Here is a 25,039-nt window from a genome sequence, read left to right on the forward strand (position 1 = left end):
GCAAAATGCACCTGAGTCCTGGATAAACAAAAACTTCTGTTTCACTCACCAGAATATTCTTCAATTTGTGCATCAAAGGTATGATAGACAAAAGAGAATTTCCTACAATGTGGCAACTGCTCAGATCGTTGCCATCCATCAGTGTGAGGTGGGTTATAACATGCTGGCAGAGCAGAGCATCATGATGGAGATACTCGAGGCCCAGCTCAGGGACATGAGTGGTCCCATATCAGGATGGGAGTGGTTCTGAGTAAAGCGTTGGCTTTCAGGTTTTAGTTCAGGATGATTTAGAAACCACACATCATGCCAATGAATTCTTGCCCTTGAGATATAAATGAATGAAACACAGATCCTGTAATCTCTAGGTGTCCTGGTGAAAACCTGTTACAGCATTAGGAATCCACTGGAGATGGTTTGGGTACTTGCCTAGTTTTTGCATGAGTTTTGACTGCCCTGCTATCTTTGGGGAGGCAGTGTCACCAGTATTGAATATTCTTGGTGGTATGACCATGGTACTTCCTGTCCCTATAATCCCAAGCCACAAGAACCTTCATTACTTGATTAGTGTTAACATTCTCTATAAGGGACTGGTGACCCTGTCTTTTCAATGAGCTGAGGATAAAGGCCGGATGAAAAAGAAATATTATTTAAATGGAGAGAAACTGCAGACTGCTGCAGAACAGAGGGATCTAGGTAACCTCATATGTGGATCTAGGCAACCTTGTACATGAATCACAAAATAGTCAGTGTTCAGGTGCAGCAAGTAACTAGGAAGGCAAAAGGAATGTTGGATTTTATCATGAGGAGGCAGGCTAACTGTACAAGGCGTTAGGTGGAAGTAGGTGCTGCAGATGCTGGAGATCAGAGTCAAGATTAGAGTGGTGCTGGAAAAGCGCAGCAGGTCAGGCAGCATCCAAGGAGCAGTAGAATCGACATTTCAGGCAAAAGCCCTTCATCAGGAATCATTTCTGATAATGGGAAAAGGGGTCAGGAAAGGGCAGCTGAGGCCAAAATCAGGTCAGCCATGATCTGATTAAATAGTAGAACAGGGTTCAGTGAGCAACTGGCCTGCTGCTGTTCCTGTTTCTTATAGAAGCATATAGGTCCATGCTGAATGCTGGCCAATATTGTTGGCTGCCTTTCCGACAAATATACTGAGCTCTTTATTTTCTGTCACTGAAGATCTAAAATACCAGAATTTCCTGACTGCTTCCAGTGGAATTGAGTCTGATCGCACTGTACCTCATCCTGGTTTTCTTCACAGTAATAATGAGTGAGTCCATGCCACAGGGTTGGGACAAACTGTCCATGAGATCTTGGAGATGGTGGAGAATTGGTGCAACATTGTGGGTATACAGCAATTCCTGATCCCACGCTGCACTCAGCCTTCAGTTTTCACGGGTTGAGGAATGTCAGGGGATTCACTTCTTCTGTGTTGCCAGGGTAACCCAGGTCAGGAGGACAGAGAAACAGCTAGAAAGCAGAACAGGAGCTTAGACACTACCCTATTTTTAACGCATTGTTGATCTCAAAACTGTCAGAATTGGGGCTATCAAAATGAAGTGTGCATGCAGGTCAGACTGCAAGGTTTGGGAGGACATGTTATTTTCTCTAGTTTCTGCTGGAGGCCCATCCTGTTCATGGGGTTAAATGTTGAGAGACCCATAGAAGCAAGTGAAACAATGTTTACCAAGCTCGGCACTTCTCCTGAAATTCTTGACTCTCAAGACTTGATCCTGACTCTCACCCTCACCCTCATTCTCACCCTTGCCCTCATTCTCTCCCTCACCCTCATTCTCTCCCCCACCCTCATACTCTCCCTCACCCTCATTCTCTCCCTCACTCTCACTCCGTCTCTCACCCTCATCTTCACTCTCAATCTCACACTCATCCTTACTCTCCCTCACCCTCATTCTCTCCTTCATCCTCTCTCACACTCCTCACCCTCATCTCATCCTGACCCTCATTTTAATCCTCATCATCATCCTTATTCTCACTCACCTTCACTTTCATCCTCATCCTCACCTTCACCCTCATCTCATCCTCACTCTCTTCCTCACCCTCATTCTCATACTCACCCTCACCCTCACCTTAACTCTTATTCTAACTCCCATCTTCACCCTCACTCTCACTGTCATGACCACCCTCAACCTAACCTTTACCCTCACTTTCACCATCCCCCTCATCCTCACCCAAACCCACACCCTCACCTGAACGGTCACCCTCATTCTCACCCTAACTGTAATTCTCACCCTTACCCTAACCACAACTGTAACTGTCACCCTCACCCTTACCTTAACCCTCCTCCTTATTCTCACCTAAACCCAAATCCTACCTGTAACCCTCACCCAAACCCACACTCTCACCCTAATCCTAACCATAACACTCACTCTTACTCTAACCCTAACTGTAACTCTCACTGTCACCCTCATCCTAATCCTCAACCCCATCCTCACCCTCACCCTAACCCTAACCATAATCCTCACCCTCACCCTCATTGCCCAGGGGATCCACCTGTTCTGATGCCCGTTAGCACCTCCAGATACGTTGCTGGCTGGGCGATAAAGCCTTGTTAGAATGGCCTTGCCAATAGCCTTGAGAATGCTGAGGAATGAGATGCTGCAATCCCCTTTGCTCCTGTACAATGTGAAGGCTGTGGTGCTGTGCACCTCCTCGAGGACAGAGCCTCCTCTCCAGCAGAGGAGGGCGAGGTTGTGGAGATATGGCAGCGGGGCCGGGCTTCCCATACTTGAGCAGCTCAGCTGGTATTCCAGCTCCAAGATTGCAGGCAGCTGCGGATGATCATTAAGCACAGGCTGAGAAACAACCAGTTCACATGGTTATAGCCTGGACTCCCCATCTCCACACTGGGTCATTGCTTGTTCCTGTCAGTCAGTACAGAGTCATAGAGTTGGAGAGCATGGAAACAGAAGCTTTGGTTCAACTCATCCATGCCAACCATTTGCCTGCATTTGGCCCATATCCCTCTAAACCTTTCCTCTTTATGTACCTGTCCACCTGTCTTTTAAATGTTGTAACTGTACCTGCATCTACCACTCTTTGGTAGTTCATTCCATATATGGACCACCCTCGGAAAGAAAAGGTTGCTCCTCAGGTCCCTTTTAAAACTTTCTCCTCTCACCTTAAAATTATTCCCTCCAGTTTTGAACTGCCCAACCCTATGGAAACGATTCACCTTATCCATGCCCCTCATGATTTTATAAACTTCTATAAAGTCACACCTTCTATGCTGCAGTGAGAAGAGTCCCAACTTATCCAGCCTCTCCGTACAACTCAAACCCACTAGTCCTGGTAACATCCTTGTAAATCATTTCTGCACCTGCTCCAATTTAGTAATAAATGACTGACCAGAACTATACACAGTACTCCAACTGTGGCCTCACCGAGGTCCTGTATAACCCTATCTGTGGATTTCAAAGTTGCAAGTTTGAATTGCAGGTGTGCTTTTTGCCGGGTGAGACTTGAACCAATAGCTTTATCCCTGTCTCTTCCTTTACTGACTGATGATGGATCATGGAGGTTTCCACGCTTCATCGGCATTATCTAGTGAATCCTCGGGAGGAAGAGACTGTTTGAGAGTTTCTGAGAATTTCTGACATTTATCATCTTCTGCTGTGCGTGGAATGTTAATGCTCAGAACACGTGTTTGGACTGTGTATTTTCTATGGTTGCACCTTCATGCTGCTACTTTGAATTATTTTCCTTTTCAATATTCAAAGCGACACAATCTGAGCAGGGCTACTTGGTCCACATCAGTTGGTTCTTATTATAGAGTATAAGGCCTACCATGTTTTCTCTGGGGTTGGATTTGACTCAAGGGTTTAAATTTTTGAGCAAACGCAATACAAATGATGAATCTGGATTCCTCCCTGTCACAAACATTTCATTGGGAACGCTGCTGATTTTCTGAACTATATTGAGAAATCCAAATCTGACAATCTGTGCCACCCTAAATGTCAATTAAAACAACCGTTGTCAAGTCAACAAAATCCCAATAGGCTCAATTCACTTGGTTCAGATGCCTAGTGAAAATTTCAGGCTAAATCCATAGCTGGCCTTTCCCATCTTCCTCACATTAATAAGCATTCAACTCCAGTGAACGTCAAGGCAACAAATTAAATCCTCTGCAAATCAATACTCTCTACCATAAACCTATTTCTCTTGAGGTTCATTATTTCAAAGTTTTGGCTCCAGGTGCTGCATCCCATGACCATTTTTGTATTCAGTGGAGAAACCAGGGGATCTCGGGCTGCGCAACCCCACATTTGTCAACACAGTAATGCAGATGGAGAATGTCATAAGAAGCCAGATGGAATTCTGAATGTTGTACATTGAAGCTTTGAATGTATAAGCAAAAGAAAGAGATGTTGAATTTGCACAAGCATTACCTAGATGTCTATTGGATTATTGTCATGATGTGGAGGAGCCGGTGTTGGATTGGGGTGGACAAAGTTAGAAATCACATAACACCAGGTTATAGTCTAACAGTTTTAATTTGAGGCACTAGCTTTGGGAGGGATGCTCTTTCATCAGGTGGTTGTCAATGGAGTAGTACTCCGAAAGCTAGTGCTTCCAAATAAACCTGTTGGACTATAACCTGAAGTTGTGTGATTTTTAACTTTGTTGGATTACTGTGTGCATGGTTACTAGAAAGGTACCAGGAAGGCAGCTTGTGCGTCAGTGGTGTCCCAGTTGATAGCACACTAACCTCTGAATCATAGAGTTCCAGGTTCAAGTCTGAGACTTGAAGGCTGACACTCTCTGTACTGAGGGAGCACTGCACTGTCAGGGGTTGTCTTTCTAATGAGGCATTAAGCTTAGACCCCATCTGCAGATGAGGTGGCATAAAATAATCGATGACACTATGTTGAAGAAGAGTTATTCCTAGTGTCCGAGCCAATATTTATCCTTCAGTCAAAACAGATTATTTGGTCGTTGCCACATTGCTGTTTCTAGGATCGTTCTCTGCACATTTTGGCTGTGTTTGTGGGTTCTATTAAATGTCAGACAGTCAGATGGTGAAGTCGGAAATTAATCTTTTACTTTATCAGGGATTTATTTGCACTGTGCACACCCAATGCTAAGAACTCTCTCTTTATATACATCGAAGGTGCCCTTAACCTGTATGTCCTTAATCTTAATAACACAATTAGTGTGCCATTAACAATGACTCAGTATGTTGTAGACTCTCAAATACTTTGAGATATCTGGTGGTCATGAAAAATGCTATATTAATACAAGACTTTTTCCAGTTGTAAGCTTTTACTTTTTATCAGCAAATGTCCTTTGGAAAATTATGAATTTCAAGGGTAAGCAATGAAGGAGTAACACTGATTAACAAATCTACATAAGCAGCTTAGACATCTGATTATCCACCAGAGTCAAAAGGCAAGTTAGTTTTCAGCCAGACAGTTGCTAGAACATGACATTGTTTTACCGCACATATTGAGACAGAGTCCATTACCCCATTTGGATTAGAGTTAAATATCTATTTGAAAAAGTATGCACAGGCAGTCTCTGGGTTTTGTTTGTCAGAACATTTGCAAATCAATTTGTTTGCAAGTCTGAGCACAGTACAGGGCAATATAAAATAGTTGTTCGTAAGTATGAGGAAACATTCACTTGTTGGATCTGTAAAATTAATGTGAATACACCTCAGAATGGGATTTCATTAGTAAGTACAAGCATTTGTAAGTCAGATGTGCATGAATCAAGGGCCACCTGTGAAAGGATTATCGTGGTTAGACTTAATTGAAGATATACCACAGATGGGCTGAGACATTTTCACTGGAGCGTAGGAGGTTGAGAGGCGACCTTAATGAAGTTTATAAAATAATGAGGGGTATAGATAGTGTCAACGGTAGTTGTCTTTTCTCTTGGATGGAGGATCTCAAGACCTGGGGGCACGTTTTTAAGGTGAGGTGAAAGAGATTTTAAAAAGACATGAGGGGCAAATCTTTTACACAGAGAGTGTGGTTCTCGTGTAGAATGAACTTCCTGAGATTGAGGATGTGGGCACAATTACAACATTCAAAAGACATTTGGATCAGTACATGAATAGGAAAGGCTTGGAGGAATGTGGGCCAGGAGTAGGCAGGTGGGACTAGTTTAGTTTGGGTATATGTTTTGCATGGACTGTGATGTGGAGGTGCTGGTGTTGGACTGGGGTGGACAAAGCTAAAAAATAAAATGACACCATGTTATAGTTCAACAAGTTTATTTGGAAGTACAAGCTTTCAGAGTGCTGCTCCCTTGTCAGCTAGCTAGTAGTTGGACTGAAGGGTCTGTTTCCATGCTGTATGACTCTGTGACTCTATGACAGAGAAACAATGGGTTCAATGTCCTCTGTGTTCTTAATGATTCTACTGGATAGACCATACATTTTAAGGCTCTCTTTAAGATGAAGGACTGTGCTTATTGTGCTAACTGTAGTCTGTTTCAGCTGAAGTAACATTGATGAGCAACTTTAGACTGAGGTGGGACTTCCATTTGAGGTGTTAAACCAGTGTCTGATATTTGTACAGGTTAGTTGGTTCACAATGACACAATCCTTGATCAGGTCAAGCCCTGCTTCCATTCAAGGAAGCTTTCTTCAGTTTTAACATGCTGATGGAATCATGTCAATTGTTCCCCAAGTTGCACAAAAGCCATGCTGTGAAGCCACATGCACAGACAACGACTGAGTGACAATACATTAACCCTCTGCAAGGACTGTTTCTGCTATTGAAGGCAGTGATATCCACAATGATTGTCACAGATGGTCTTGTATCAACCTCAGAGAATCCTAGATCAGCTCCAAGAGCTCACAGTCATTATCAGCAATGCTCCCCTGTGTTTCATCCAGATGTTTTGGTACCTTGGAAGTACCCTTCCCAATAAAGTTAATTTATTAAATTAACCACAGTCTGGCAAAAGCAAGCTCAGCATCTGGCAAACCTTGGAGACAGCATGGAGTTTGCTACTGAACAAAGATCAAACGTTCTTTTTCTTTTGTTAAACACTCATCTGTGGCGGCCAAAAGAGATTCCACTACCTTTCATCACAACATATTCCTTCTCGATGGACGTCAAAGATTCCATCGCACTATTTATAAGAAGAGCAGCCAACATTTATCTTTTACCCTGCGCCAACAGACCACTCTAGTTGCTCAATTATCTCATTGCTGTTTCTGGGAACTTGCTCTGTACCCACCGGCTGTGCCCTGTGCCCACATTACAACGATGTCAACCCTTTAGAAGTATATCACGGGTCGTGAAGTGCATTTGTAACGTCCAGCAGTCGTGAAAGGTGCCAGTTATTTTGGGCTGAATTGGCTTCCTTGTTTACAATAAATTTCTTTTCACAAATCCTTTGAATGGCAGATTAAATCTGAGATCACAACCTGTTGATAAACTATTTGTTGAAAGTTTACTTGGCTAGTTGAGGACCGTTGTTTCATCTTTATTCAATGATAAGATCCATTCTAAACTTCTTATCACCTTGTTTGCCCTCCAAGCTGGTCATGTGGGCATTTCTGGCAAACACAGTACTTGAACACAGCCAGAAGAAAGGGACATTCATTAACAGCTCTACAATATAACATTCAAATATATTACATAAAAGGTCATATTCAGCTTGTGTACATATCCTCCAGGATTTTTATTAATGTTTATTTGCTTTTTCAAATTAACTATTTCTGCCAAGTTTTATGCTTGATGATTGGTTCTCCTTCCATCGTTTATGGGGATGTGAAACTTCAGTTATGAGGAAAGATCAGAGAAATTGGGACAACTTCCCTTTGGAGAAGACAAAGCGAAGAGGAGATCTGATCCGAGTTTTTGAATTCATGCGGGGCATGGAAAAAGTAGATCGGGAGAAACAGTTCCCGCTCCAAAACCAATCAAGGACCAGAAGCCACAAATTTAAAGTGTTTTGCAAAAGAAGCAACTGTGGGATGAGAAGGAACTTTCCTTTTTTCACAGCGAGCAGTTTGAGTCTGGAGTGCGGTGCCTGGAGTATTGGTGGGAGTAAGTTCAACTGGGGCACTCGAGAGACCATTGGATTATTATTTAAATAGAAACAACATACAAGCTGAAAGGCAAACCAGACTTGGGCACCAAGCCAAAATGCTCAGACAGTTAATGTAGACACAATGGACTAATGGCCTCTTTCAGCATCAGATTTATTTTACATATACACAACCTCAGATATATTGATAGGGTGGCACGGTTGCTCAGCACTGCTGCCTCACAGCGCCAGGGACTTAGGTTCGATTCCACCCTTGGACAATTGTCTGTGTAGAGTTTGCACATTCTCCCTGTGTCCACGTGGGTTTCCTCTCGGTGCTCTGGTTTCCTCCCACAGTCCAAAGATGTACAAGTTAAGTGTCTTAGCCATGTTGAGTTGCCCATAGTGTCCGGGGATATGCAGGCTAGATGGGCTAGTCATAGAAAATACAGAGGGATGGGTCTGGATGGATTGCTCTTCAGAGAGTCAGTGTGGACTCAATGAGCTGAATGGCCTCCTTCTGTACTGTGGGGATTCAGAAACTCCCTTTCATCGCATTATATACTGGTGTAACACCTTATTGAACACTCCTATCAGAGCACCACATAAAGACTTTCTTCGAATAACACCTTCTGTGACTATTCAAAGAGCTTCACAGCCAAAGAAGTACTTTTCAAACTCAGTCACTGAATCTGTTTGAGACTGAGATTGATGGATTCTAGATATAAATTACATCAAGGGGTATGAGGATAGCATTGGAAAATGGGAAATCAATCATGATCTAGGATGGTGTAGCAGGGTTGAGGGCTGAATGGTCTATGCCTGATCCTGTGTTTCTATGATTCGTGGTTTTGCCCGATGCAAGTAAAATCTGGACACATCTTGATGGCGTCTATTTTAAAGAGCAGTGGCTGCTCTCTGATTCTGTACATCCATTTCATCAGGTTGTGTTTTTGATGCTGTGGGAAATTGGATCACGCTTATATAGTTTATGGATATAAAGCAAAGGCTTAAGGATGAATTACAGCAGGAGTCACGCAGACAGTGTTCATAACTATGAGGAGTGGGATTGTATGTACTTTTATCAGGTACTGAGATGAGGATTATAGATAGCTGGACCCTCTTAAATATTGGGCACATGGAACAGAAGTCGCCCGTTAGAACTCAAAGTCTTGATTTGTGGCTGATAAACCTGAACTCTATTCGGCCTCCCTGTTACTTTATTGGCAAAAGTCTGTCAATCTGTGACAGTTAGCATTGGCGGTAAGCTGGAGACTCTGTCATGGCCTATCTGCTTCTCCCTCTCCAGCCTGTGTAAGGCGCTGGAGTGGGGCCACCGTTTTCCTCAATGGCCCTCCTTTGCAGTAAGGTGGAGCAGTGTAGTTGCTTGTTGAAATCCTCTGTCTCTGATCTAAGAGGTGGAAGCTCAGGCTGGGAGATCACCTGAAGGTTTGTCCCCTTCCCTAAAGGGTTTATTTTCTCTTTCTGGTGGCCACCTATATTTCCAAACTCACCCTCTGTGCCTCCCTGGCCAAGGTTAGCAGCAACTCAGTTTTTCATAAAATCTCATCCTTGTTTTCAGGTCTCTCTGTTACCTCTTTCCCCCCTCGCTCGATAACCTCCTACAGCCCTCCAAGATCATGGCCCTTCTCCAGTTCTAGCCTCTTATGCATCCTCTTCATCCCATCAATATTTTTCGTATCTTCAGCTGCCTCAGCCTTGAGTTCTGGTATTGTCTCCTGAAAACTCGTCATCTTTCTACCCCTTTCTCTTCCTCAAAGATGGTCCTTATGACCTTCCTTCTGACAATCACCTCATGAAGGAGCGTCGCTCCGAAAGCTGGTGTGCTTCCAATTAAACCTGTTGGACTATAACCTGGTGTTGTGTGATTTTTAACTTTGTACACCCCAGTCCAACACCGGCATCTCCAAATCATTCCTTCTGACTAACCTCCTTTCCTGATATCCCTTTGGGTAGTTTGTTGTAACTTTTGATTGTTAATCATCCTTTATTTTGGGCGGCACGGTGGCACAGTGGTTAGCACTGCTGCCTCACAGCGCCAGGGACCTGGGTTCAATTCCCACCTCAGGCGACTGACTGTGTGGAGTTTGCACGTTCTCCCTGTGTCTGCGTGGGTTTCCTCCGGGTGCTCCGGTTTCCTCCCACAGTCCAAAGATATGCGGGTCAGGTGAATTGGCCATGCTAAATTGCCTGTAGTGTTAGGTAAGGGGTATATGTAGGGGTATGGGTGGGTTGCGCTTCGGCTGGTCGGTGTGGACTTGTTGGGCCGAAGGGCCTGTTTCCACACTGTAAGTAATCTAATCTAATCTAAAATTTATGAAGAGTCTTCCGATGTTTGACGAAAGGTGCTGCATAGATGCAAGTTATTGTAGCCGGAGCTCACAGTTCAAAATGTTCCTGGAGCTTAAAGAGTCCACAGAACTCTCTAAGGAAAACACACAAGAGAATGCTTTTCAGAGGCTATCATTTATATAAAACATAAATGCAAGTTTGGTGCAAAGTTCAGCTAAAAAAAGTAGCGAGACAGAGCAGTTCCCAGATTTGCAGAGCAGCCCCTGTCATGGAATGGATTGATCAAATAACACTGTGTTTGCTTTTTGTAGAGTTCACTAGAGAATTGCCCTGGTTAAGACTTTGGCTGCATTGAATAGGGCTGCTAAACCTGGAAGTGTGTGAACTTGTCTTGTCAACAGAGCTTTCCTTTTTTGGTGGCATTGGAAGCTATTCTTGGAAATGCACATGGGAAAAATAATTTGTTTACTTGCAAAGGCTTCCATATCCTTAAACCAATACTTCTTCATGATTCCTTCTGTCTCTGGCTTGAGGTGTCGGATCAGTCTAGGATTTCCACACAAGAGATCACATATTCTCAATATTGTAGTGTGTCTCTATGTCAAACTTCACTTAATGTCAGATGACTACTGGCACTAATAAAGTGAGTTCCAATCATGCACTCAGTGTAAACACGAGGCTCTAGTTTTAACAACACTCACTTGCCAAGGATTGAGTGAAGAAGGGGTTAAAATTGAGACAATCCAGTCACTACACAGTTCCTGACTTTAACAGAAAGTCCAACTCCATTCCAAAATATATCAGTTAGAATCCAGAGCAATCCTCCTGAATTGATTGAAATGTGACTTCCATGTTTGGTACTTGGATGCTGATGTAATTTTGACTGTGCTGGATTTCCCAGTGGTCTCCCTGTCCAGTCACACCTTCTGGGATTGTAAGTGCTGTCTAAAGTTGGCCTTCACCAGTCCCCAAGGTTTCCATGCCAATAGAGATAGACCAGTGACAAGCCTCCTGCCTCATAGGCCAAAGGTTTATCTACCGGGGGGGGGACTGTCAAAGATGCTCTGCCCTGAAGCTTTTCTTGCTTCTAGCAGCAGGGACAGTCCGCAGTGCACAACTTGAAAAGCAGCCTTTCTAAACCCAATTAACCAAAACCAGTCAGCCCATTACCTTTCCAATGGAAACCAATGAAATCTGCTGGCTTCTTTCTTGTTCAGGGTATCATTGCACTAGAAGGGGCTCTCTCTCAGGGTGTGGAAGGATGAACCAGGGGCTGTCCTCACTAGGTAAGATTATCATTCCACCGCTGTCACACTCCTATTGATCACTATCCAAGGATTCTGCCAGTCACCACATTGCTTCCCTTTCTGATGGCTCAGCCATCCTTTCATTCCTGCACTTCTGCAGGAATGACGTGGAGTTGCCGGTGTTGGACTGGGGTGGACAAAGTTAAAAATTGCACAATGAGGTTCTGATCCAACAGGTTTATTTGGATGTACAAACTTCTGCAGGAAGGTTGCCTTGGGATAATTAGAATTAGAATTAGGTTTATTGCCACATATACTCAAGCACAGGGATACATGAGTACAGCAGAAAGTGTACAAAGTCACCTTTCCCAGTGCCATCTTAGGTACAAAGATACCTAGGTACAAAATCTTAGGTATAAATTTTTAAAAATGTAACAGGGAGGCCGAATAGAGTTCAGGTATTTCAGCCAAGAATAAAGTTAAAAGATCAGCATTACAGTCCTTATACAGCTAGGTAAAGTTAGAAAAGCAAAGAAATAAAGGTAAAAGTTTCTTATTCTCTGGCCCAAAAGTATTGTTACTCAATTCTTCCCAACATGACAATGTCAGCAGGAGACAGGGAGACTGCTGCAGTCTGGCACAGTGAGCTTTCTGGCACTGCATTCACTGAGCTGGAGTGAACAAACAAGGGAACATTCTGGAACCTCGCCAGTGAGTCATATCAGGGAAAAACAACTTCCTAGACCTTTGATGTGCAAGGGGTAAAAGGGAAAGTAATCTCCTTCGGAACAATGCACTCCTGCTTTCAGTTAGCTTCTGACTGACTGAGCCACTGAGATGTGCCATCTACAAGAGAGCAGTTTCTAGTCAAGTCAATTCAGTGGAAGTCCACCCAATCTCTTAATGGGCCTGGCTGAGTGGTTCACATCTGATACACAATATTGCAAATTCAGAGCCTGGAGTATACAATCTATCAGTGTTTGCTGACAACAAACTACGGCATTTTCCTGCATCACAATAGAGACTACACTTCAAAAACAATTAATTGGCTGTAAAATGGGTTTGGGTCATCCCATTGTTGTGAAAAGTGCCAACTAAATGCTGAAGCATGGAACGGAAGCTATGAGTAGCCCATCCGAAACTGGACTTGAGGAGAAATGGGGCCCAAGTTTTATTTCATGGCAAGAATTATCGATTTGTTTATCTCCCAGCAGCACATTTATATTTTTATATGATTGAAATAAGGGATATTGAATTAGGATATGCTGTCGATATTTGACTGCAGCTGAATCGATTTTAATCTGAAGTTTGCGACAGAGCAGTTCAAGCTCTTTATTTGGAGTCGAGTAAACCTTGAAATAATACTTCATGTAATACCCGGACCAACCGCCTACTTGCGAAACGATTCAGAGAACACCTCTGGGACACCCGGACCAATCAACCCAACAACCCCGTGGCTCAACACTTCAACTCCCCCTCACACTCCACCAAGGACATGCAGGTCCTTGGACTCCTCCATCACCAGACCATAACAACACGATGGCTGGAGGAAGAGCGCCTCATCATCTGCTTAGGAACCCTCCAACCACAAGGGATGAACTCAGATTTCTCCAGTTTCCTCATTTCGCCTCCCCCCACCTTGTCTCAGTCCCAACCCTCGAACTCAGCACCACCTTTCTAACCTGCAATCTTCAGCCTGACCTCTCTGCCCCCAACCCCACTCTGGCCTATCACCCTCACCTTAACCTCCTTTCACCTATCGCATTTCCAACGCCCCTCCCCCAAGTCCCTCCTCCCTACCTTTTATCTTAGCCTGCTTGGCACACTCTCCTCATTCCTGAAGAAGGGCTCATGCCCGAAACGTCGATTCTCCTGCTCCTTGGATGCTGCCTGACCTGCTGCGCTTTTCCAGCAACACATTTTCAGCTCTGATCGCCAGCATCTGCAGTCCTCACTTTCTTACTTCATGTAACAATGTATTTATATTTACCAAGTTACCGCTCAGAATAAATACAGCAAACATTTTACTAAGCAGCACCAATGGGACCAGGAGCCGGTTGATTAAGTATTCTGGTTGACTAAGAAGTCCACACTAATCAATATAAAAACACACTCCGTTATGGGGGCGCTGTGTAGCGCCTTCCCCTGAACCAGGAGTCCCAGGTTCAAGTCCAACCTGCTCCAGAGGTGTGTAATAATATCTCTGATCAGGTTGGTTAGAAAACATAAGTATACTCACCACTGTTATACTTTATTCACAGCTTAAATCACTTCAATATAATGCAACTTTGCCTTAAGTAACACTTACCAGCAGACAGCCTGCTCAGTCGTACCCTCAGCTGACTGTGTGAAGATTGTGATAATACAGTGAACTTCTGGTGTTGTTAAATAATTTTGGCCAGTTTATCAGCTCAGAAGGTGCTATTTAAAATAAAGTTTTCAGCACATGAAGAAAATGTTAAAATCCATAATCAGGTGCTCCATTACCAAAGTTATATTTGCAGCTTCTGCCTATCATTGTGGTTGGCTGGATCCCTCTGAGATTAATTCCAACTCGGGGTCCTGGGTTTCTGCCAGGGCTTCTTTGTGTGACTGAATTCTTGATCTTCAGATCTTTGGGCACATTGGGGCAGGGTGTCCCGTAAGGCAGTGGGACCCAGAAAGCAGGATTTTCCTCCTTTTCCTCCTCCGTTTCTGCTCTGCCTCAAAGCGATGGTGTTTGGAATGGAACCACGAGGTTGCAGTTTGATGGGCATGTTGTTGGCATTTTGGGCGATTGGTAGTGAGCTCCTTCTGGTCATTCATGCCAATTCTACCGCATTGCCAGGAGAAACTTCTTTTTCGTCCTTCCCTGGAACACTTGGCCAATTGAGAGTGGAGGAAATTAGATCATTACAGCACCCATGGTTCTGTCCATCTTGGCTGGTTTTTGGGGTTTTTTTGCTGAATGCTTGGAGACCTGGCCTCAAGAAGGACAAATTGAGAAGATACTTCACCTGATGAAGGAGCAGCACTCGAAAGCCTTGATTTCAAATAAACCCGTTGGACTATTGCCTGGTATCAAGTGACTTCTGATTTTGTCCACCCCAGTCCAACACCAGCACCGCCACATCAAGTAAGACACTCACGTGTGTACACTGATCCTCCCATGGAACCTGGAGAATGCATGAGAGGAATTACTGGCAGAATTTATCTCAAGGGATCATTCTAATGCATAAGCCTTTTCACTACAAGGTGCTGATCCATACACAGTCCCTTTATATTGCATCTATGAAATGCTGGTTACAACAATATGTTTCCCTACCAGGATGCCCCTCTCAGATCTGCCTTTCTAAAGGAGCAAGAGTGGTGTACATGTTAGTTAGGTGATCTTTTATCTTGAACCATTAAGAAATTACAGAGAGTTGTGATCACAACCCAGTTCATCACACAAACCAACCTTCCAGCCATTGACTCTGTCTATACTTCCCTCTGCCTTGGGAAAGCAGCCAACACAATCAAAGATCCCTCACAATCTGGTTATACGCTCTTCCAATCTCTCCCATCGGTTAAAAGATACAAACATTTGCAAACACGTACTAACAGATTTACGAACAGCTTCTTCCCTGCTGTTGTCAGACTGATGAACAGACCTCTCACATATTGGAGTTAATCTTTCTCTGCACCTTCTCTGTAGCTGTAACACTATATTCAGCATTTTGATCTATTATCCTGATGTACTGGTATCAGATATGATTTGCCTGGATGCCATGCACTGCAATACTTTTCACTGTATCTCGGTACATATGGCAATAATAAACCAAATCAATTGTTGCAAACCTCAAGTGAACAAACTAAATTGTGTTTGGGGCTGAGATCATTCCAATAATTTCAGCAATCAGGACTGTGAGGTGGGGAGACTTGTATTGATTTGTAGAATTTGAGGGATGTGTTGGAAAGGAGTCTGCTGTCCTGCTGCTTAGTAATTAGAATTGCAGAACTATGGACAGTTGATGACTAATTCAGCAACTCCCCCATTGTGTATGGCAGTGCAGACAGCTGCATGACACAGCAGAAAGGCACTTAATCAATCAATCAGCCAGACAAAGCTATAGTATTAGTGTGTCTTTGCACAGCACTCTCATCAAAAGCGCAAAGCGATCTGAGCTGAAGTAAGTCATTAATTTAAATGTTACATTAAGGTGTTTTTAGTGTCCTGAAGAATTTGAGATTTAAACAAATGTGGCAGGATAGGTTAGTTTAGTCTCTGTTTATTCTGAATGGGGTTGGGGACAGTTTAGCCCAGTTTTAGTTGCTATTCCACGTAAGATATGTGAAACAAGAAGACCACCATCATTTTTGTAACTGCCCATTTGTGTGCTTGGAAACAGCAATAAGGGGTTGCACTGTGCATGAGATGAACCTGTGGAGTTTGGTATGGAAGGTGTTAAAGTTTTGCCCCTTTTCTTTCCGCAGATGATGGAGAGAGGGTCGTCTCCAGGGGCAGACAGTAGACGGAGCACAGAAGCAGCAGCTACCAAACTCACTGAAGGGTCTGCGCTGAAGCGAGGAGAAAGTTACATCAGGTGCGTTCACAGTCCTTGAGGCGAATGAATATGCCTGTCACATTTCTTATAAAAAATCTCTTGCTCTTGTTAACATTGTGGTATGTGTAGTATGATGTGTGTAAGCACAATATATACTATGTGTGTAAGTGTGTTTACTCTCCTGAAATTATGGGTTGTGCAATATATTAAGAGAGAAATGTCAGACTTTGCTTATGGTTTCCATCTGAAGCTAACTAATATTTACATCCACTCTTGACTTTGAATTGATATTTGAAGTTAAGAGCAGATTTTTCTTCAATATAATCCAAACAAATGCTTTGTTTGCTAACTTCAAGCAAACATTAGTGTTTGCAATGTCTGGACAGTATATAGTAAGGAAAGTTCTCTTTTCTGAGGCTGTTTCTTGAAGCTGCTATATTTTCAAACAAATGTGTACATTTGCACAAATCATAGACTTAATCTTCAAAAGTATATCTGGCAAACGAATTGTCCTAATTAGATTATTCCTTGCATCATTCATACTGGAACTTCCTTTGTACCATAGCTTACTGGACACACAAGTTGGCCACAGCATGGTGAGGGCAACCTGATATTTAGAATGCAAGTGAACGAAGGACTGGATAGTCTACATCAATGGATTAAAGGTTAAGAAACAAACAGAGGAAGGGTTGAGAACTGGAGTGCATTAGTGTCACTCAGGTAGAGAAAGAGAGGGAAAGACAAAAAGACAAAAAAGAAGAAATGTTAGATTAAAGTGCAAAATGTGACCCTTCCAAATTTTATAACAATAATTTAGCTTCATGACAATTTCCATGTTTGTAATTATTCATTTTTTGAACACTGAGGTTAAGTTATTACCATTACCAGTTAGTTATTAAAAGGATATTTGTGTTATTAATTCCATGACTTGATTTTCTATGATGAGTTTAATGAGCAAATAATGTGCTTATATGATGTGACTCATGGTGGGGGGGGGGGGGGGGGGCCTACACTGCGACATTCTTTTCAGGACTTCAGCAAATTGTCCATGAACTCGTGTTGATTTGTGTTTCACTCCCACCACAAACCAGTAAAGTGTTGCCTGCCCATGCAAACTTTCCCCCTTAACGAGAAAGACAAAACATGGGAAACTAGACTCCAAACCATCGGCACAGGGATAGATATTCCAGGGTTGTATTCGGGAGTGTGTGTTCCAAACAAGATCCTGGAGCTTGCTCTCTGCTCAATGGAGTCTACAAAGAAAGTCTCTCCTGTACTTGCTCAAGGGATGGTATTGGGCTTTGAAGGTTTGCAGCAAATGGTTCTGGAGTTTCAGAATGCATGATCCCTCCCTAACCAAGTCTGTCATCTTCGTGGGAGCATTTACTGTCCCAGGAGTCCGCGACTGGTGCTAGAGGGACTGAAAGAGCAACCAATTGATTAGATTAGATTAGGTTCCCTACAGTGTGGAAACAGGCCCTTCACCCCAACAAATCCACACCGACCCTCCGAAGAGCAACCCACCCCCCTCTGGCTAATGCACCTAACACTATGGGCAATTCACCTAACCTGCACATCTTTGGACCATGGGTGGTAACCGGAGCACCCGGAGGAAACCTGGAGAATGTGCAAACTCCACACAGGCTGGAATTGAACCTGGTGCTGTGAGGCAGCAGTGCTAACCACTGAGCCACCGTGCCACCCCACAAGGTTGGCAGTGCTCCAGGCAGATCTTTCTCCCACTGAGACAGGGAACTCTTTGTGTTTGGTGAGGCCAGCTACAGTGAAATACAATGGGGCAGCTTTTTAAAAATATAGCCAGTTAACGGCTGACTTCTGTGATGGGTTTGGGGGAGTCTGATATTTCCAATGGATACTCACTGGACGGGGGACAAAAAATGGTTGGACTCTGATGGAAGCACACTGATGTGGCTCTAATCAGACAGCACTTCTAAAGAATAACCGAGGAAGGGTCACCCGACCAGAAAGGTTAACTCTGATTTCTCTCCACGGATGCTGCCTGACCTGCTGAGCTTTTCCAGCAACTTCTATCTTAGCTCTTCTAAAGAGCTAGCATAGGCCTGGTAACTTGATTGTTCTCCAGTGCTATTGATTCTTGGTGACCTGACAAGATTCAGATGTTGGCCACACTATTACTTAGTATTTTTTAAAATAAAATGTTAAGTAAAATATTCAAATGCCAGTCATAGTCACATATTTTCCCATTCAGTTGTTTCCTGTGTGTATTGATTTTCCCATTTATGTGTCACAGAGCCTCACTTATAGGCTAGGACCATGAAAAACTGTTCAAATGTTCTCTTATGAAGCATTAATTGAGACTTCTGGGAACAATCTGATTCCCAGTCCCCACAGATAAATAAATTATGTACATTAGAGTGTTGAACAAAATTGGCAATATATTTTGCAAGTCTAAGTTGTATGATGCATCACTGAGTGCAGCTGGCTCACATTTCATGCCACTATAATAACCCTGTGCCGTTACAAAGGAACACTGTCTCTTACAACCCAATGTCTGCCATTAAATCATTCATTATGACACAAACCAGGATTCGGGAGTTTATTTACAGTAATGGTTCATAACAATTGATCTTTCAGTATCTGTGTGACCTGATCAATGACAAAAACAGAATCTCACTGTTATGCATTAGATAGATGTTTGGATTGGGTGGGTGAATGACATATGAATATCAAATAACCCGACCTACTTTTGGGAAATAGGGCAGGATAAGTGACTGAGTATGACAGTGGGGAGCACTTTGCAACCAGTTCTATTAATTTTAAAATTGTTAAGCTCTAGAAGTTCAAGTTCTAAATTGGGGCAAGGCAAATTTTGTTGGACTTAGACAGGAGCTTGCAAGGGTTGATTGGAGAAGTTTGTTTGCAGGCAAAGGGATCCCTGGCTCTGGTAAGTGGGAGGTCTTTAAAATTGAGATAGCTAGAGTTAAAGATCTGAATGATCGTGTGAGGGCTATGGGCAAGGCTGGCAGGAATAGGGAGGTCAAGATGACAAGAGATATTGAGGCTTTGGCCTCAAGGAAGAAAGCATGCCTCAGGTACAGACAGCTGGGATCAAAGGTAACAGAGGATACAGAAGTTTACTGAAGAAGGAAATCAGGAGGGCAAAAAGGGGACACAAGATAGTTATGGCTGAAAGGATTAGGGTGAATCCAAAGAGGTTGTATGAATACACTAAAGGAAAAAGAATAAATAGATAGTGAATAGATCCCTTCTGAGACCAAAGTGGACATGTAAGAGTGGTACCAGAGGAGATGGGCGAGGTCCTCAATGAATATTTCTCCTCTGTATTTAACATGGAAAAAGACATGAAGTCTTGGGAACTTGGGGAAGTTTGTGGTGATATCTCGCGAACAGTCCTTATCACACTAGCGGAGGTGTTGGATGTATTAGAATGTGTGAAGGTGGATAAATCTCCTGGTCCTGGCCATATATATCCAAGAACACTGCAAGAGGCTAGAGAAGAAATTGTGGGGTCCTGGCTGATATTTTAGCATCACCGTTAGCCACAGGTGAGGTTCCAGAAGACTGGAGGGTAGCGAATATTATATTATGCAGTTATTCAAGAAGGGCTGCAAAGGAAAGCCTGGGAACTATAGACCAGTAAACTTAACATCTGTGGTAGGTGAGTTACTTGAGAAGATTCTGAAATACGATATACATGCATTTAGAAAGACAGGGTTTGATTAGGGGTAGTCAGCATGTGGGATATCATGCCTCACAAATTTGTTAGAGTTCTGTGAATTGACCAGGAAGGTTGAGGAGGGCAGGGTGGTAGATGTAGTCTATATGGATTTCAGTAAAGCCTTTGATAAGGTTCCACATGATAAGCTGCTTGGAGAGGTTAGATCACATGGAATCCAGGGGAAGCTGGAAAATTGGGTGCACAACTGGCTTGCTGGTAGAAGCAGAGGGTTATAGGGAAGGATGCTTGTCTGACTCGAGGCCTGTGACTAGTGGAGTGCCTCAGGGGTCAGTCCTGGGCCCATTACTGTTTGTTATCTACATCAATGATTTGAATGAGAATGTACAAGGTATGATTAGTAAGTTTACAGATGACACTAAAATAGGTGGTATCATGGACAGTGAGGAAGATTATCAGAAATTGCAGCAGGACCTTGATCAGCTTGGGGAAGTGGGCCGAGAAATGGGAAATAGAGTTTAATATAAATAAGTGCATAAGTCTTGCATTTTGGAAAGTCAAATCAAGGTAAGAGTTTTATAGTGAATGGTAGGGCCTTAAGGTGTGTAGTGGAACAGAGGGACCTTGGAGTTGAGGTTCCCACTTCTCTGAAAATGGAGACACAGGTAGACAGGGCAGTGAAGAAGGCACACTGACCTTCATCAGTCAGGGCAGTGAGTATAGATGTTGGGAAGTTATGCTGTGATTGTACAAGATGTAGGTGAGGCCACACTTGGAGTATTGTGTTCAGTTTTGATCACCTAGCTATAGAAAGGATATTAATAAACTGAAAAGAGTGCAGAAGAAATTTACAAGGATGTAGCTAGGATTCAAGGGCCTGAATTAAAGGGAGAGGCTGGACAAGCTAGGACTTTTTTCTTTAGAGTGTAGGAGACTGAAAGTGGGCTCTTATAGAAGTGCATAACGTCATGAGAGGCATGGATAGAGTGAATGCACTGCCTCTTTTTCCCAGGGTTGGGGAGAGGTTAGTGGGGAAAGAATAAAAGGGATCCTGAGGGGCAACTTTTTTAATGGAGGGTGGTACACATATGCAATGAGCTGCCAGTGGAAGTGGTTGAGGTGGGTACATTAGCAAAATTTAAAAGGCATTTGGGCAAATACATAGATAGGAAAGATTTCAAAGGATATGGGCCAAATGCAGGGAAATGAGGTTAGCGTGGATCGATATTTTGGTCAGCATGGATCAGTTTGGGCTGAAGGGCCGGTCTCCGTGCTGACTCTATGGCTCTATAGTTGTAAAGAGAGGCATACAGCTATACAACATGTCATGACCTCGGGACACAGCAAATCACTTTACAGTTGAGTAAACATTGTTATAGATGTAGGAAACATGGCAATGGTGTGCAACAGTTTAAGTATCAATGAAATGGGTGATGAGGTATTCTGCTTGTGATTTTTCTTTGTTTATTCATGGGATGGGAATGTTGCTGGTCAACCAGCATTTATTACCCTCCCCAATTGCCCTCAAGAGAAGATGGTGGTGAGTTTTCTGTTTGAACACTGTAATCCATGTGCTGTAGGTAGACCCACAATGCTGTTCAGAAGGAAATTCCAGTGACGGTGAAAGAATAGCAATATATTTCCTAGTCAGGATGGTGAATGACTTGGAAGGGAACTTGCAGGTGGTAGTATTCTTTGGCTCTTGACGTTCTGGTTAGAAGAGGTCATAGGTTTAGAAGGTGCTGTCTAAGGAGCTTTGATGAATTTCTGTAGCCCACCTTGTAGATGGCACACACTGCTTCTACTGAGCATCAATGGTGGAGGGAGTGAATGTTTTCAGATGTGGTGCCAGTCATGTGGGCTGTTTTCTCCTGGATGGTGTCAAGCTATTCAAGATACACTTGTGCAGGTCAGTGGGAATTATTCCTGCACAGTTCCAACTTGCGTCACATAGATGGTAGACAGGCCTTTCGAAGTCAGCGGGTGAACTACTCATTGCAGAACTCTTAGTCTATGATCTACTCTTGTTGTGACAGTATTTATCTGATTAGTCCAGTTCAGTTTTTGGTCAGTGAAAATCCCCATTGTCAGGAATTCAGTAATTCAGACACAAATAAATATCAAAGGGATTGCTAGATATTATCTCAATCTTGTTGCATTTGGACATCGACTGGTTCAGAATGTGGTGCTGAACCAATCATCAGCAAACATTTCTAACCTTATGATGGAGGGAAGGTCATTGATGAAGCTGTTGAAGATGGTTGGGCCTATGACACTCCCCTGAGGAGCTCCTGCAGAGATATCCTGGAGCTGAGATGACTGACTGCCAACAACCACAACCATCTTCCGAAGTGCAAGATATGACTCCAACAAACAGAGATTTTGTTCCTGATACTCTATGATTTCAATTTGCTAGGCCCCCTTGATGCCACACTTGGTCGGATACAGCCTTGATATCAAGGGCTGTCACTCTCACCACATCTCTGGAATTCAGCTCTTTTGTCCATTTTTGAACCAAGGCTGGAATCAGGTCAGGAGCTCAGTGGCCCTGGTGGAACCCATCTGGGCTTACCGAGTAGGTTACTGCTGAGCGGGTGCTGCTTGACAGCACCCTTGATGGCACTTCTCATCACTTTACAGATGATGAAGAGTAGACTGATGGGGCAATAATTGTCTGATTAGTTTACTTACAGTGTGGAAACAGGCCCAACAAGTCCACACCGACCCACCAAAGCGCAACCCACCCATACCCCTACATTTACCCCTTACCTAACACTACGGGCAATTTAGCATGGCCAATTCACCTGACCCGCACATCTTTGGAGCACCCGGAGGAAACCCATGCAGACATGAAGAGAATGTGCAAACTCCACACAGTCAGTCGCCTGAGGCGGGAATTGAACCCGGTCTCTGGCGCTGTGAGGCAGCACTGCTAACCACTGTGCCACCGTGCTGCCCACGGGTGGAGTTGTCCTGCTTTTTGTTTACAGTTCGCAGCTTGGCAATTTTCCAAATTGTTTGTGAAAAAAGAAGCATGTTATCTCGTAATTTGCCTCACTGAACCTTGACCATTCCATTATCTGCCTTGTTTCCTCCATCTGCAACAATAGCTATGCTTCAAAAGTACTTAGGACGGTACGGTGACTCAGTGGTTAGCACTGCAGCCTCACAGCACCAGGGACCCAGGGTCAATTACTGTCTGTGTGGAGTTTCGTATTCTCCCCCCATGTCTGCATGGGTTTCCTCCAGATGGTCTGGATTCCTCCCGTAGTCCAAGATGTGCAGGTTAGATGGATTGGCCATGGGAAATTACCCATAGTATCCAGGGATTAGATTAGATTGATTACAGTTGGCCCAGCAAGTCCACACCGACCCTCTGAAGAGCAACTCACCCAGACCCAATCCCCTACACTCACGCCTAACTAATGCACCTAACACTACTGGCAATTTAGCATGGCCAATTCACCTAACCTGCACTGTGGGAGGAAACCCACGCAGACACGGGGAGAATGTGCAAACTCCACACAGACTGTTGCCCAAGGCGGGAATTGAACCCGGGTCCCTGGCGCTGTGAGGCAACAGTGCTAACCACTGAGCCACCGTGCCAGGATATGCAGACCAGGTTGGTTAGCCATGGGAAATATCGGGTTATGAGACTAGGCTGGGTCTGGGTGGGATGATCCTTGGAGGGTCAGTGCAGACATTGTGGGCCATTTGACCTCTATCTCTACTGGAGGGATTTTGTGATTCTAATTAATTGCAACAGACTGGATAATCTCTGTTTGCGATGTTGGTTGGGGAATTCACAGAGGGGAACTGCTCTGCTGTTCTTCAACATGGCTTCCTGAGTTATTGACACCCACCTCAAAATGATAATGGGGTCCTTTCTGAAAGGCAGCAGCTCTGACACTGCAGTTTTTGCTCAGTACTGCACTGGAGCACCGACCTAGATAATGTGGTCAAATGTCTGGTGGAGGATTGAATGCAACCTCTTCTGAACTGAGAGGTAAGTGTGCTGTCACTGAACAGGGCACACACCTTTCTGTAAATGTTATCAAACAGTTCAACCAGCCTGCTACCAATCAAACCAAGCTACCCAGCCTCGTAACTGCCAATCCAGTGAACATGCTCAGAGCTTTGTTGCCAATTGACCAGTCTAACATCAAACCTTCCTAACTTTATCTCGTTTGTCTTCCCTTAGCCAATGCATTACCCCACACTGCATTTCAAACATTTGTCACACATCTGATAGGCATCCAATGACTGTTTACTTCTGTATCTTTACTTTCCCCTTAATTATGTTTATACCTTCGATGCCTTGTTTAACTGATGTTGAAGGAATTCTGGTTTAAACTCACCTATACATTATTTAATCTTCCTGATACATCCTGATGCTACTTTTTAACCACTTCTCCTAGATTGTGGGCGGCACGGTGGCACAGTGGTTAGCATTGCTGCCTCACAGCACCTGAGACCCGGGTTCAATTCCCGACTCAGGTGACTGACTGTGTGGAGTTTGCACGTTCTCCCCGTGTCTGCGTGGGTTTCCTCCGGGTGCTCCGGTTTCCTCCCACAGTCCAAAGATGTGCGGGTCAGGTGAATTGGCCATGCTAAATTGCCCATAGTGTTAGGTAAGGGGTAAATGTAGGGGTAGGGGAATGGGTGGGTTGCGCTTCGGCGGGTCGGTGTGGACTTGTTGGGCCGAAGGGCCTGTTTCCACACTGTAAGTAATCTAATCTAATTGTAGACATCAAACTTCTCTCATCCTCCCACAGTCCAAAGCGGGCGGCACGGTGGCACAGTGTGGGCGGCACGGTGGCACAGTGGTTAGCACTGCTGTCTCATAGCGCCTGAGACCCGGGTTCAATTCCCACCTCAGGCGACAGACTGTGTGGAGTTTGCACATTCTCCCCGTGTCTGCGTGGGTTTCCTCCGGGTGCTCCAGTTTCCTCCCACAGTCCAAAGATGTGCGGGTCAGGTGAATTGGCCATGCTAAATTGCCCTTAGTGTTAGGTAAGGGGTAAATGTAGGGGTATGGGTGGGTTGCGCTTTGGCGGGTCGGTGTGGACTTGTTAGGCCGAAGGGCCTGTTTCCACACTGTAAGTAATCTAATCTAATCTAATCAGTCCATTCCCTTTACATCTGCTGCAATGCATGCAAATCTCTTTACCACACGCCAATCAAATTAGCTTGTAATAAACGCAAAATACTGTAAAGTTCTGAAGAATCCTATCAAATTTGATACATTGACACTGTATCTCTGTCCA

At 43.9% G+C, this 25,039-nt stretch overlaps 1 protein-coding gene across 7 annotated transcripts in view; it reads left to right on the forward strand.

Annotated features, from left to right (window-relative positions):
• The window catches only part of fam13c (family with sequence similarity 13 member C), a 138,469-nt gene that overhangs the window by 31,330 nt on the left and 82,100 nt on the right, over positions 1-25,039 (forward strand). For all 7 annotated transcript variants that reach the window (XM_060842323.1, XM_060842322.1, XM_060842325.1 and 4 more), the window contains exon 2: positions 16,023-16,132. In XM_060842323.1, the coding sequence (XP_060698306.1) occupies positions 16,023-16,132 (110 nt within the window). The remainder of the gene's footprint in view (positions 1-16,022; positions 16,133-25,039) is intronic.

The sequence above is a fragment of the Hemiscyllium ocellatum genome, chromosome 22 (assembly GCF_020745735.1).
Source record: "Hemiscyllium ocellatum isolate sHemOce1 chromosome 22, sHemOce1.pat.X.cur, whole genome shotgun sequence".
In the NCBI taxonomy this organism is placed as follows: Eukaryota; Metazoa; Chordata; class Chondrichthyes; order Orectolobiformes; family Hemiscylliidae; genus Hemiscyllium; species Hemiscyllium ocellatum.